The following is a 14,609-nucleotide window of genomic DNA, read 5'->3' on the forward strand; positions in this document are numbered from 1 at the left end:
CACAAAACGCATGCACACATCCTCACACACATATATATATAGATATATATACACACACCCACATACATAAGGAAATTAAATTAATGGAAGCAAATTCATATATATATATATATATATATATATATACACACATACATACACACACAAACAGATATATACATATACACAGGCACATACAGCCATACACACACAAACACGTACAAACATATACATACTCAAACACGCACATGCATATGTACATATATAGACATATATATATATTAACACAGATACAAAGCATACAATATCCACCCACTCATGCATGCATACATATACACTCATACATGTGTAAATCCATGTGTATACATATAGAGGCAAATTGCCAAAACTAGTTCAGGTATGGTGAATTAAGTGGTTTTCAGAATTTAAACATAACCACTAAACTTATTTATTCAGATATATATATATATAACCACTAAACTTATTTATTCAGATATATATATTTTTAAAAATAATATTTGTAAAAGGTATTTTTATTTATTTTTTTAATACCATATTAAGTATTGACCGAGTGACAAAAGTGTTTTATTTTTATTTCAATATTTTTAATGACATTTTTATTGATATGTTTATTTATATTTTAATTATATTTTGGTATTTTTACATAGTATATTAATCATGAAAGTCTTTTTTTAAAAGAAAAAAACTTACACGGAGAAGCACTGAGATAGGAAGAACGTTTTTGTTTATTGCTGGCATTTGGGAAGGTGATTTATTCTCTATTTCTTCAAAATCTTTGACTTTTCTGTTGTCCTGAAAAAAAAAAATCATAAAGCACTTTTATCATACAGGTGTTATAGTGATCCTTATTCCCTCATTGTATGGACACTTCCTAACTATGAATAAAGTCATTATGACCAATCAGTAGAAATAAGAGAAGCAAAGTGGGGAAGTAGTCTCTGTCAACCCATCACTTCTGTACTTTCAGTTAATACAATTTCTTGTTAATTACTTTATGTTCATATTTATTCCAGACATTCAAGGCCACAACAACAGGGTAACCCTTAAAACAGATGCTCATGGAATAGTTCATAAAATTCCCAATCCTTTATGCAATCCAACCACATTTGATACAAAATAAACTCAAATCCATGCATGACTTGTCCTCCAAGTTTCAATCATCAATACCCAACAGTCTTTAGGTTCTATTTTGATTGCATTAATGAATAAAAGTATCTGTAATGACTGGTCCCTGCTGAAAGCAAATGTGCTACTCTTCTCCAACAATCAACATTACCTAATTTTTCATCAATGGTGAAAAACACAAATGAAAAGGAGACAGAGAATTTCACCCTCTCTCGTCTTGTTCAAAACAATAAAATGTACATTGAGTGCAGGAGATGCATAGGCACATCCTATTGACTGTCATCCTTAGAAAGAAATAGTACTAGATGACAATATCCTGGGGGTAGTGTACTGTTAGCGCCATCTAGGAGATATACTGAGTACAGATGGTGGATATGAATTTAATATGGCCGCAAGGGTGAAGGTAGTGTGGACGAAATTTTCTGATAGCATCACAAGCTATTCCTCTCTACATCCAGGATAAGTTGTTTAACAACAGTGTCATGAGTATCATGTTATACCGCAGTGAATGCTGGGTCCTCAACCAGCTCTTTCTTACTTAACGGTATCTTAACGGTAGTATAATAATATATCCTTTATTAGATGGATATGCAAGCAATGTGAAATCTAATCAAACCCAACATATTAAGTTGGTAGATTTGCTGAAAGTATTACATTTGCTTAGTATATAGGTTTTCTTGAGGACATATTGGTTCTGCTGATATGGTCAAGCAGAAGCACGGATGTTATAAATCACAGGAAGGTTGGCTAGCCAAGGAAAACTTGGATGCAGGTGATAAAACAAAACCACATACAGTGGAATTTGGAGACAGTTGGCTTGAACCGTGAGAACTAAAATGTGAGCTTGTATAATATCAGAAAATATCTGACCACTTGAACAAAGGAAAATTGGCATTAAATGTATAGAAGAAGAAGATTGAAAGTTAACAGTCGTGTTGACTTTTTGTACACTTCACTTTTGAGAATGATTTTTTAGTTTTCATATTTTTTATTAATGAGAAACATATTGATGGAATTTAAAAACAATTTCTGTGTTTCAATCCTTCTGAAGCATACATTTTGCTTGTTTTGATTTAAATGTAGCCTAAGGTTTGCAAGGTTCACAATCATGTGCCTTGGTCCCCATTAATAGAGGATTGTATCCCCTTAGTTACTGGATTCATCATACACTCATTGGTTTATCCATTTTCATCCTTATTTATGATGTCAGTAAATGTGCGAAATTTTATACTACATCCATGCATCTTTTTGGTAGTTTATATTTCATTACAGACTAGCGGGGGTACCTGGCGTTGCCCGAGTGTTTGTTTCCGGGACGGGGGGGGGAGTTTTAAAAAATGTTATGGTAGGTAAGTAGGAAGGATCAAACCCGGAGTCATGAGTAAAAGTAGGAAAATAAAGTGTGAAAAAAAAAAAAAAAAAAACATCTACAACGTTAACAGTTTGGCCACCAAGAAAAGTCCATTCCAGTTGTTTAGGAAAAAAAAAACAAAAAAAAACCGACTACGGTAGGTCGGCGCGAACGTGAAAATATAATGTGAATTGTCCAGCACGCTAACCACTACGGCACAGAGCACTGCAGCTTAGTTTAGTGATTTTAAATAACTTCACATGAAAGAACTACGAAGCCAAACCGGTGTTCTCTTCTCAACTGTTCCTTGTGAACGATCCCCAAACGGTGTTAAGTGGTGGCAGGGGGAGGAGGAATTTATTAGAGAGAAAATATTTTACCACTTCCATTGATCTTAACCGATTTTGGCCGTGACTTCTCAGCAGAAAAAGTATAGAAATCTAAGATTATCGAAGAATTTGAGAAATAATAAGCCTATAACACACCTCAGATATTGTTCTGCCGTTTGTGCATATTATATTTGCATGAAATATCTTGATTTTTAATCCTATTAATGTCAAAATCAGACGGGAAAAAATGAGTTCATTTTATTTATATAGAGAAGAGATAAGAAATATGTACTTGCCCCCCTCTCATGAGGGTAGAATTAGACAAAAGGTCAGTTTTTAATGTGGACAAAATCCAGCACCCCTCCCAAAAAAAAAAGAGCACTCTGGATTGAAAGTAAAAATTGCCCCAGTCAAGAATTTCTCCTTCACTGAATGAAGGCAGAAAAGATAAAGTGCAGCAGCAAAACAGATACATTTTACTCCTAGCCAAAAGTTTATTACAGATAGTTCATCATAACATAACACTGTCATACATTTTTTTTTTTTTTTCATTAAAATCTATAAAATTTATATTGCTCGCTATAATATAAAACTAAAATAAAAAAAATCCAACAGAGTTATTTGGTCGCCTGCAGAAGCATTCGTTATTTTCTGAAACTATGAATCATGAAAAGTAAAAAGTGGGAAAGAAAAATTAATAGACAGATTTTTATGAAACTTGGAGCACAAATAGTAGACATAAAATATTTTTGACTTGCTTTGTAAAGAAGCAAAGAGGGAAGAACGACTAAAAAGTTTAAATTTTGCTGACCAAAATTCAAACCTGATTTCTTTTAGAATGGCAGTTTTTCTAACCAGTATAAGGAGATATGTTGAATGGATTAGAATTCTTGTGTTAGTAAATGTAAAACAGTTAAGGTAGTAAGATCAATCAGCAGAGGATGGCCAAAGAATCGTGATAAGGACGGATTTGAGAGAAAGAGAGAGAGGGGGCACGAATAAAATCTGGCCAGAGATAGATTTGTTTGGAAGTCAGATTTTAAAAAACATCCAACAAAATTCCTCTTGCTGTATTTTATTTCATGGTGATTAGTTAAAATCTTTCATATTATCATATTTTTAAAAATGAAATTGTAGCAAAATATGTTACTATAATGCCAATAACATGGTACAACAATAATGAATGAAAATTGGCTAGTAGGAAGCAAATACAAAGTTTTGTCAACTTAAATACTACAGAGTGGAATGACAAAATTGTCTCCCTAGAACAGACGACATGATTCCATTTTCGTTTGATGAAAACCAGTTTTCTTTTTTTTGTTGCAGACCATCTATTAGTTAGCCAGTTGTGTATAAATCCCAAGAGTGATATGAGCCTTCTTTCATGTCTGAAAGTGACACAATGTTCAACAAGCAAGATCGGAGATGCGGCGCTGTACAACTCATGCTCCCTACCGATCCAAGTTATGACAACAGGACCATTGCCAGCACCCTCAAAATGCATCATTGAATTGCCACAAATAATAGGAGTATGCCTTGGGTGATGAAAACAAATCTTCTGGCCACGGTTGTGGTCATTGGTGTGGTTTCAAGTGAGAGCTACATTATGCTACCTCACATCTTTGGAGTCGGCTTGAAAGTTAGCACCAAAGAGTATGGTAATCCCCTGGTGCAATCAGGGGACGCTTGCAGACCCTGGGTGTGGCAGTAAGACTCGGCACCAACACACGTCCAAAAAGACCTAGGCGTAGCTTCAGAAGGAGTGCTACGACTTTGTACCCTTCTCTCACTGGCCTTCCCCTACTCTCCTGACCTGAATCTGATGGACTAATTCGCTTGATCATACGTCGAGAACATCACCAACATGACCTTGCACAACACCAAAGCCAGCCTGATCGCCACCATCCACTGAATATTCTCCGGTGCTTGTGAAAAAGGCATGCTCCCAGTTCTGGGCCTGTATTGGGGCAGTGATTGAGGTTGAAAGCAACTACATTAAATAGATGTCAGCTCTACTACATAATCAAGTTACCGAATTGATTTTTTTTAATAAAAGTTTTAAAATTAAGCTCTAGTGTTGTTTTCTTTAGGGCAACAATTTTATCATTCCACCCTGGATTTGTGCCTGATTTAAAAAATCTGAAAAGATAACTTTATATGTAAAACAAATTTTTAAAGAAAGAAAACCTCAAAGAAAGATTAAATCTAGACAATATAAGGAGATGTATGAAGAAAAGGAGACTTCATGGTTTGACCACATTGAAAGAATGGATTCAAGTTCTTAGATTAATAGATCTAGAACAATTGCGGTAGCAGGTCCAATTTATAGGGGAATTCCAAGGAAAACATGAGAGGAAGTAATAAAGATGGGCATGAGAGAAAGAGGGATAAATAAAGACCTAGCTAGAGATAGGTTAGTTTAGAAGTCAATTTCAAAGAACTGAAACAAATGCTAGCATGTAAAATGGACATTCAAAGAGAGAATATTCTTCATACCTACCTTATAATTCCACCAAGGATTCCAAATTTCAATTAAGCTACCAAGTTGGCCATCTGATATCATTTTTTGAAATTCATCTTTCTCTGCTTTGGTCAGTTTTTCCCAAATCTTATCAGTATCAGAATCTAAAAAGATCAAGAGATTAAAAGATTCATACTTAGAAGAGACAGCAGTTTTTCTATTAATCAATTAACTGTTATCTATCCGGCATTGCCCGGGATATAGTGAAAAAAAAAAGTTTTTAATTCATATTTGCTTACACATTTTCTATACTTGTACAGTTAAATAAATAAAATTTTAGTTTTTCAATTAAAAAGAATATATATATATATATATATATATATATATATATATTTATTTATATTTATATATATATAAATATTATTAAATTTGCGACTGCTTCAGGGTGAAAGTGACAATGTATACAGGAGATGATTGTTATAAAATGATATAAAAATAAATGGTTTGGTTGCTTTGTTTTATGGCATATCAACCCTCTTTAGATTATTTAATGCCAAATCTAATAATTTTGGGGAAAAAAATTCATGCTTCAAGTTCTTTATATTTTCAAATATTTATTCAGTGTCTGGTTTAGTTGTATTATAAAGGAAAATTGTTGTTTTTGAACATAATTCAGTTTTGCAAAGAGAAAGGAAAAAAAAATACAATAACATCAATGTTTGGTGTATTTTAGATCAAGAAGCCAGTATCTTCAGACAGCCTGATCTGGTAACACCAGGTATCAAAACAAATGTTTTATCAATAAAGACGAAAACAAATGATATCCTAAAATATAAAAAATCTTTTTTCAAACCAAATTCGATGTTAAGAGGGTTTTTTTTCCTCAATAAATGGAAGCAATGTAAATCAAATATTTTGATCAACTTCGACCTTCTTCAGTGAATTATAGACATTCTTTTTTTTCTTCATGGTCAAGCTATAATGATGAATGATGATGATAACTAATCTTTCCTGTTGTCAAATCCTGTCTGTGGCGTCAAGGGTGGCAGTAACGCTTGAAGGCTGATGATGGCAAGATACAAGCAATTACACAATGTAGGAGAGAACTTGAATGCTTAATAGACACCCTGCTCAAGGGATCTGTGAGGATAACCTGGCATTAGGATACTTTTCACTACAACTAAATATTCAAAATTACATTTGCAGTCCAAATAAGATCTCCTCACTATGGTTAGCCAACGCTGGCTTTTATGAAGAACTAGCCTGGGTGTCCGGTGTTGCCCAGGTGTTTGGAGATGTGTGTTGAACAAAAAATGTGGTAGTAGGCAGGCAGGCTCGAACCTGTATCGCAACAGAGGAAAAGAATGTGAAAAAAAATGTGATGTCGTTGCCATAGCATCCATCGCCAAACCGGAAGTGGTGAAGATTTAAATTAAGGCTAGTCAAGAGTGGATGACTTTTGAAAATATCTGCAAATAAAGCAACTCCTCCTTGTAGAAAAGTGCCCAATTGAGGGTGTAGGAATTAATGTTTTTGGCCAATTTTTCCATATTTGTCGTCCGAAGGGTAGAGCTTCAAAACGATATCAATCTGATGAAAATCTGTTGCCTTTGTCAAAAGTTTTAGGCAGACATAAAAACATGCATACATACATACATATATACATACATACATACATATAAACAGACAGGTTAGATTTATATTATAGATGGTGTATCTTAGGGTTTTTTTTACAGCGGAAAAACACGTTTTTATGACAGCACGTTGAAGGTAGACATCTTGGAAGTTTTTAATTTTTGTTTGGATTTTTAGAACCCGCCACGAGGAGATAACTCCAGTTAAATCGCCGACACTCTCTCCTCATCTTTAATAATAGCTTTTCTTCCTAAAAATCAAACCTTTTGCTTGATATCATAGCAAATTGTTTTTTCGCTGTAAAACAAAAACTACTTGATGAAATTAAGTGACATTTTTTTTTCGGAGAACTTTGTTCCATAACGGATACGTACAATATAAACTTTTTTCAATATTTTCATTTTTTAATGTCTTGATTAAACTGTACAAGTACCAAAACATTTCCTAAGTAAATAAAAATTATTTGAAATAAAATTTGTGCCAACCAGCATAATGTGCACATCAATTCAGACTGACTACCATCATCAATAAGAACAGACGTTTTTTTCTTCACTCCACGAGGATTTAATCTCAAGGACTTTAACATCTAAAATGAGGGGAAAAAAAACCCTACTAAAAGCAAGTCTTCTTTGATAAGGGTGTGTTAACACCGAAAGTCTTAGACAAAAAAAATGATTTTATCATTTAATAAAATTTTCCTTGGCATTTTCTCGTTTTCAAATACTGTATATTTCGGCATACAAGATGACCTTTAAAGTTAAAAAATCATCTTCAAAAGCCAATATTTCATAAGATACCGGGTGTTGCCATCTCTAGTCTAGGCTAAACAAATATCGTTTTGTGATTTAGCAGTTGCCTTATACAAACGATATATGATAAATTTATGAAATTTTGCTCCAATTTTGTACCTCGTCTTATCTGACGGTTGCATTATATGCCGAAATATAGAGTAATTTTAAAAAGACATTCGTTTTATTTAAAGACTATTTAGCTGACAATGGCAAATATTTTTAACAGAAGAAGAAAAATTATCTTAATACTATTAACTCTGACAGACATTTATTATTTCTAAAAGAAATAAGTTATACAAATTACTGTAGAAGTCATTCTAGTTAATTTATAGGAATAAATTTAAATAATAATTTAAAGGAATAGATAAACGGTCTTACCAAGATCCAAACCCTGCATCCGATCTGTGAGATCACCTTCATCCTCTATGGAAAGAAAAAAAAGAAAAAACGTTGACTCCAAACAAAGGATTTTGACACTATTGAATTTTCTTGTTCACACATCTCTATTTCACATTTGTAGCCGTGGGCCACCATCAGTGGACTATTTTTCTTTTTTCTTCTATCAAACAGTAATAAACAACGTTTTAAGTTTAGTTTAGATGGTTTTGAATCAATATAAGTGATTGCATACTAACAAAAGTTAAATAAAATAAAAAAAAATCAGTTTTTTTTTTAATTAAAATTATTTGATGATTTTTAGAAATGAAGTGAAAATTCCATATTTATTATATTGAATTGTGTAGTGGACTTTCGGTCAGCGCCCAAGTTGTGGATAACTTGACAAAGACTAAAGTTACTTCTCATGAAAGAGGAGAACTATTTATGGCACAATGGGAGATTCCATTGTGCACACATGGGCCAGTCTATTCTTTGGATTGTGATTGGCTGAATCACCTGATTGGATATGCTTGTACATAAATACAAGCCCTCAGTCCAGCTCAATCTGGTGTCTGTCTTGTGCATAAGCTGGACCCTTGGTAAGTGGTGCTGCTATTATTATTATTGTTGTTGTTGTGTTATTGACTAACACAGTTCTTTTCATTATTCTACAATTCATTTATCTGATATTTGATTTTCATTTAAAATTTATTCCAGCAAACTAAGAAAAAAAAAAAATTATAGTATTTACTCTGAAAAAGATTTTATGTGACTTTCTTTGTTTTAATTGTAACTGTTTGGTGCAGGAGAATGTTTTGACCTTTTTCAGGTGCATCGCTTTAAACTCAGAAAGAATCTGTGGCACAACTGATAAAAGTGTTAAGTATAATCAGTTATAAGTAACAATCTTGTGGAGGTCACAGGTATACTAAGAATACAACTGCAAATTATTGAAGACTTTTACCTGGTATAGCTGATAAAATGAAAGAAAGCTATTTCTGTGAATTAAATAAAGGGTTCCATCTGAAAATTCTGTACAGATTCCAGAGTTTGATATAAAGATTCCAGAGTTTGATATAAAGATTCCAGAATTTGACAAGACGCAAAAAAAAAAAAAGGTTGAAGATTACATCGGCTGAAATGTTATGAGAATAACATCCAAGATGAAAATAGTAGTCCACATAATCAATTCTCATCCACAAATATTCTGAAAAACGTCATATTCCTCACACGTCACCCTAATATTAATCTTAGTTTTTAATGGAATTTTCTACTCTGTTTAATTTTAACCAAAGGTGGAGATTTCCGATTTTAACACTATTTTTAAACTTCTGCCTTTAATCTTGCTACATTGCAAAATTGAATTTTGCAAAATATATTGTCTGGTACTAAACAGCCTGTCTACTTAATTGGTATATGCAATGACGAATTAAACAAGCTGTTTTTAAAGATGATCAACAGATTCGTTAGAATCAGCATCTTTCTGAAAGTAAAATAGATTTAAAAACAAGCAAAAAAATTACCAATCAACTGCTATTAATCTAGCTCTAAGTATTCTTTTTAAATTTCATATCTTTGATATAAATTTACTTTAAAAACTAATAGCTTTCATTTGAATTATCTCCTCTGAAAATAAATGATCATATTTTTTTAGAAAGGTTTTGGTAATTTATTCTTTTTTATTAAATCACTTTTATTAATTATCTTTAATATTGATGATACTATTGCTTGTATATAGGAAAATAGGCCAATAAAATTACAAATGAGTAATACCAAATATTAATATGTTATAAACTATTTAAAACATAAGACATAAATAACTGTGCTTGGTTGTTGTTATCTACTATATATATATATATATATATATATATATTGTTGGCATCCATTATTTTAGAAGACTATGAGGTTGTGCCTGCACAGGTTGTGGTTGAACATTGTCTTCTGTGGCTGAATAAGCCTATCTTTGATCTACATTGTCAGTTGCAGACATTGCAGGTGAAGGTCAGTGCGTTGTGTTGGTGGTCTGTTGGATTTTGTTGGCTAGCCTTCCTGAATGGTCCTTTGGTCTGTACCCGTTCTGTAATGGACATTTTTCCAGTGGTCAGGCCTTTGGTTACCATTTGTCTTCAGATGTTATGGGCTTTAAATCAATATCACGTCCTTTGATGTCACGTTTGCATACATCGACATAGCGGAGGTGAGGATGACTTATTTTTTTTTTGCCAGTAGTGAATTCACCACAAAGATTGCCTTTTAGGATTTGCCCATTTTTTACACGGGGCACATGGCCTATCCAGCATATATATATATATATATATATATATATATATATATATATATATATATTAGCATGTGTACCCAGTGTTGCCTGGGTTGACATGAGGTTCCATTTGAAACACACCTGTATACTAATCATTTTCATTATGGACAACGTGGATACCCCCCCCCAACAAAAATAAAAGAACGGATGAAAACATGTAAATGTAATCGCCCCCCCCAAAAAAAAAGAAGTACGTGGATACACTCTCCACCAGATATTTCGGCAGAAGGGCTACAAAGAGAAGAAACTATTCTCCGGATATTGAGCACTGGAAAGAACCCCCCCCCCCCTAAAAAAAAAAATAATTAAAAATAAATCATTACAATTTTTGTTTCAATAGCAGTGAATGTCCGTACAATTGAGAAAAAAAAAAAAAGAAAAGAATCTACCAAAAATTAATTCCAAAAACAATTAAATGAAATTATTCATCATTTTATATTTCTAATGTAATTCCCCCCCACAAAAAAAAAAAATGAATTTGTCATATTTTGGGGTTCGTTCTGTTTATTAAATTGTTAGGTGAAAGTTCAAAATGGTCTCATGAAAATTAATTAAATTTATCGTTATTTCAAATGTAATTCCCGCTCCCCACCACCAAAAAAAAAAACAAAAAAAATGTATTTGTCATGTTTTGCACCCCCCTCGATCACCAAACCTGAAAAAAGGCTAGAGATGACATGTCTCGTTGAACGTTTTGTGGCCAAAAAGTGGGTGCTCATTTTACGTTAAATTTATATCCCCTACGCTAAAATGTTAATTTTCTTCTTTTTTTTTTTAATTTCTTCTTTCATATTATTTATAAAGACTGTTTAAACGTATTAGGCCCCAAAAAAGTGGGTCTAAATTTTTTTTAGGGGTTAAACGACGCTGGGTCATGTTGTAAAAATTTACCATTTTTAATTTAAGATATTAAATAAATTATAAAGAAAATCTGTTTTGCAGGCAATTAAACACACTTGCTTTGGTATAATTATAATAAATCCTGGGCAACACTGATTAAATTTTATAAACAAAATAAAAGGAGCAGATAATGTATGGGATGATGGATTTTGCTCACATGGAAAATTGGCCCTGTGTTTGACTAACTCTGCCCTCATAGGGATGCAAGTAAATGAGGACATTAGTTTTAATTATTTTTCTCTAACAAATAAAAAAGGATACTTAAAAATTAAGAATAAGCGAAAAAAATTTCCTCTGAATTAAAAATAAAAATAATAATTCAACTTAGAAGAATATTTCGAAATGAAAACAAATCTATTACAGAAAATATTTAATAACATGCTCCGTTTAAAACAATTTTTCAATTAAACTATCGCAGTTATTTCCCCTTTGGTTTTCTGGTTTGAAAATTAAACAGGTTCATATTTCAGATAAAATAAGTTAAATCAAATATAAATTGAAATGAAAATAAACTAAATCATTTTTTTTTAATTAGTACAGTTGAAACGAAGCTATTATGTTGAATAAGTAATATCATCAAGCTAATTATTTAAATAGATTTAATTTAATGTGATATGCTAATGACTATAACCCAATAAATGTAGATGTGGTCTGAAGAATGCTATATATAGAAATTACATATAATATATAATGTCTCCTTTGACAGAAGTATCCTATCATGGGCATTAGATTTCTTGACCAAGAGAGGTGTACACACATATGGCCTTTATATTTCTTTGATCATTGGGAGTTGTACACACAGACAAACACACACACAAATGCTACTACTTTATATATATATATATATATAACGCAAATTCGTATTTCTTTTGCCCAACTTTTTTTAAGAAGCATCATTTAAGGATTTCACTTTCATAATTACAATAAGGACTGCCATTATTTTCATGAAAATTGGAAATATTTTTAAATTTTCACCACCTATGGACAAATAACACCACTGTGTTGTGGATGCCTTGGAAAAGGCAAAAGCTAAGGGAGTAAACCCGACAAAAAATTTGGTTTGGAGTTCCGATAGGTAGATGGTGAAGCACTGTAACACCTTTCCTGTGGCTCCGCTGACTCTCACCGTATTGGCTTGCCTTTCTGTCAAACTTTGTAATGTACAGGAGGGGGACCCTGGTAACAGGGTAAACCTAGATTTCCTTAGGCCCCAGGCCTGCATCCGGTGAGCCAATTCCAGCTTCAAACTGTATAACCACAGCAGATGCTGCAGTGCATCTGCCATTCTGACTAGATGCAGAATGCCATTGTCTTGTTAGACAGAAGGTTGCCACCATATATATATATACTTGGCAACAGATTTGATTTCAAAAGGCGAAAAATTAAAAGGTAAATATTTGTACCTATATTTTTATGTATATATCTGTATATCTATGTATATGTATATATGTGTCTATTTTTTCATATATATGCATGTATATATTTGTGTATGTATGCATGTATAATATAGTGCTTAAACCAAATTTCTATTTTATTTCTATCTCTAACCCATATTAATTTTCTTATCAAGTTTAAATCCATACCTTTATTTTAATTTTTTCCAGATACATCTGCTTTACTTTTAATGCTAGGTTTATTTATGGTGTCTTTTATATTTAATAAAAACCCTTCACAATATTTGCTGACGAGGAAACCTTGTTTATTAAAAAACTATATGTAATAATTATTGTCCGTAACTTGATGTCTACCACAATAAAAACACTGTTTTCCGAAACGATCGTACAAATAATTGATTTTGTTGTTGTTCCTTCTTATGAAACGGATTTTTAATTTAATTATAATTTGATTTTTAAATTATCAATCACATTACTAAATATATATATATATATATATATATATATATATATATATATATATATGTATAAATATAACCAGTTTAGATCAATTTTTGGTGCTAATGCACTTACTGATCCGCACTATTTTTTAAATTGTATTTCCAAGTTTAATTAAAGTTTTATGATATGTTTTTTTTATTCAATTGTAAAGTTAAAGTACAGAATAGGTACAAAACACCCTCCCCTCCCCATGTTAAGAATAGCTTTTTAAATAATAACGTTATTATTTCAGCACGGATCAATAAGTGCATGAGTACCCAATTTTTAAAAACCTTTTTTTTAAAAAAGACATAAAAACATGTTACATGCCATCATCATCAGAGTCAAGGTATTCATCATCATCGTCGTCTTGCATTCTTCTCAAAGTTTCAACCATTTTGTGTCTATCTTCAGGACTGAAATGCAAGGAAGTTCTTTTTTAAGATTAGAATCAATGATAAACAAAAGGGCTATTGCTCTTGACGTTTTGGCTGATGTAACACCTTTTTTCAGATGCATCTTTTCAAACTCCAGAATTTTTATGTCAAACTCAGAAATCTGTACAGAATTTTGAATTTATTTAATCTACGAGGATAACTTTCTCTCATCCAGTCAACCATAACCAGTTAAAACTTTCTAGTGATTCCAGAGTTCGACAAGATGTACCAGAAGATTAGAGGTTGCATTGCAGAAACGTTGTAAAAATAAAATAAAAGATGAGAACAGTAGTACAAATAATCCAAATTTATCAATCCTCATCTAAAAATTTTAGAAACATTTTATGTACTTTTTTTTTACTTACATATTTAATTGAATAAATGTAACCCACATTTTTTTAAGTTAAAAGATATCTTTTACATTTAATACTATAGTATGTGAAAACCTAAATTGTGCAAACACATGAATTTATCATATTAATAACTAAAATGTTTGTTTGTTTTACGGCATATCAACTCTTATGTTTGTATTACTGTACACATAGATTCGAAAAAGTTGTCAAAAAACAAATATATAACAAATAAATGTTATCAAAGGCAAGATAAGTTACTTTTCTACCTAACTGGATATATTTTTCGTGTTTTTATTCAATGTAACATATTTATTCAGCTCGAAAAACATAGTGTTTACCGATGTACTGGAAAATTCAAGATGGCGCCTCACTTCCTCTTTAACACGGTAAGTTTGGAAAAAGGTGTTATAAATAAAAAACTACACAAAATAATATTAAAAACCTGCCGAATATATGTCAATCTATGTCACGGTAACATATATTGAGCGAGTTTTTAACAGTATTTTATCCAATTTTTTATTTATAACACCTTTTCCCAAACTTACCGTGTTAAAGAGAGAATCAGACGCCATCTTGAATTTTCCAATACATCGGTAAACACTGTATGGTTTTTGAGCTGAATAAACATGTTACATTAAATAAAAACACGAAAAAT

The 14,609-nt window shown here is 31.9% G+C and overlaps 1 protein-coding gene across 2 annotated transcripts in view; it reads right to left on the reverse strand.

Moving 5' to 3' along the window:
- The window catches only part of LOC145277763 (zinc finger HIT domain-containing protein 2-like), a 42,609-nt gene that overhangs the window by 16,810 nt on the left and 11,190 nt on the right, over nt 1-14,609 (reverse strand). For both annotated transcript variants that reach the window (XM_080129494.1, XM_080129495.1), the window contains 4 exons: nt 13,495-13,580; nt 8,071-8,115; nt 5,306-5,430; nt 691-792 (listed from right to left, as the gene is read on the reverse strand). In XM_080129494.1, the coding sequence (XP_079985620.1) occupies nt 691-792; nt 5,306-5,430; nt 8,071-8,115; nt 13,495-13,580 (358 nt within the window). The remainder of the gene's footprint in view (nt 1-690; nt 793-5,305; nt 5,431-8,070; nt 8,116-13,494; nt 13,581-14,609) is intronic.

The sequence above is a fragment of the Euprymna scolopes genome, chromosome 6, assembly GCF_053919585.1.
Source record: "Euprymna scolopes isolate OS-2025 chromosome 6, ASM5391958v1, whole genome shotgun sequence".
In the NCBI taxonomy this organism is placed as follows: Eukaryota; Metazoa; Mollusca; class Cephalopoda; order Sepiida; family Sepiolidae; genus Euprymna; species Euprymna scolopes.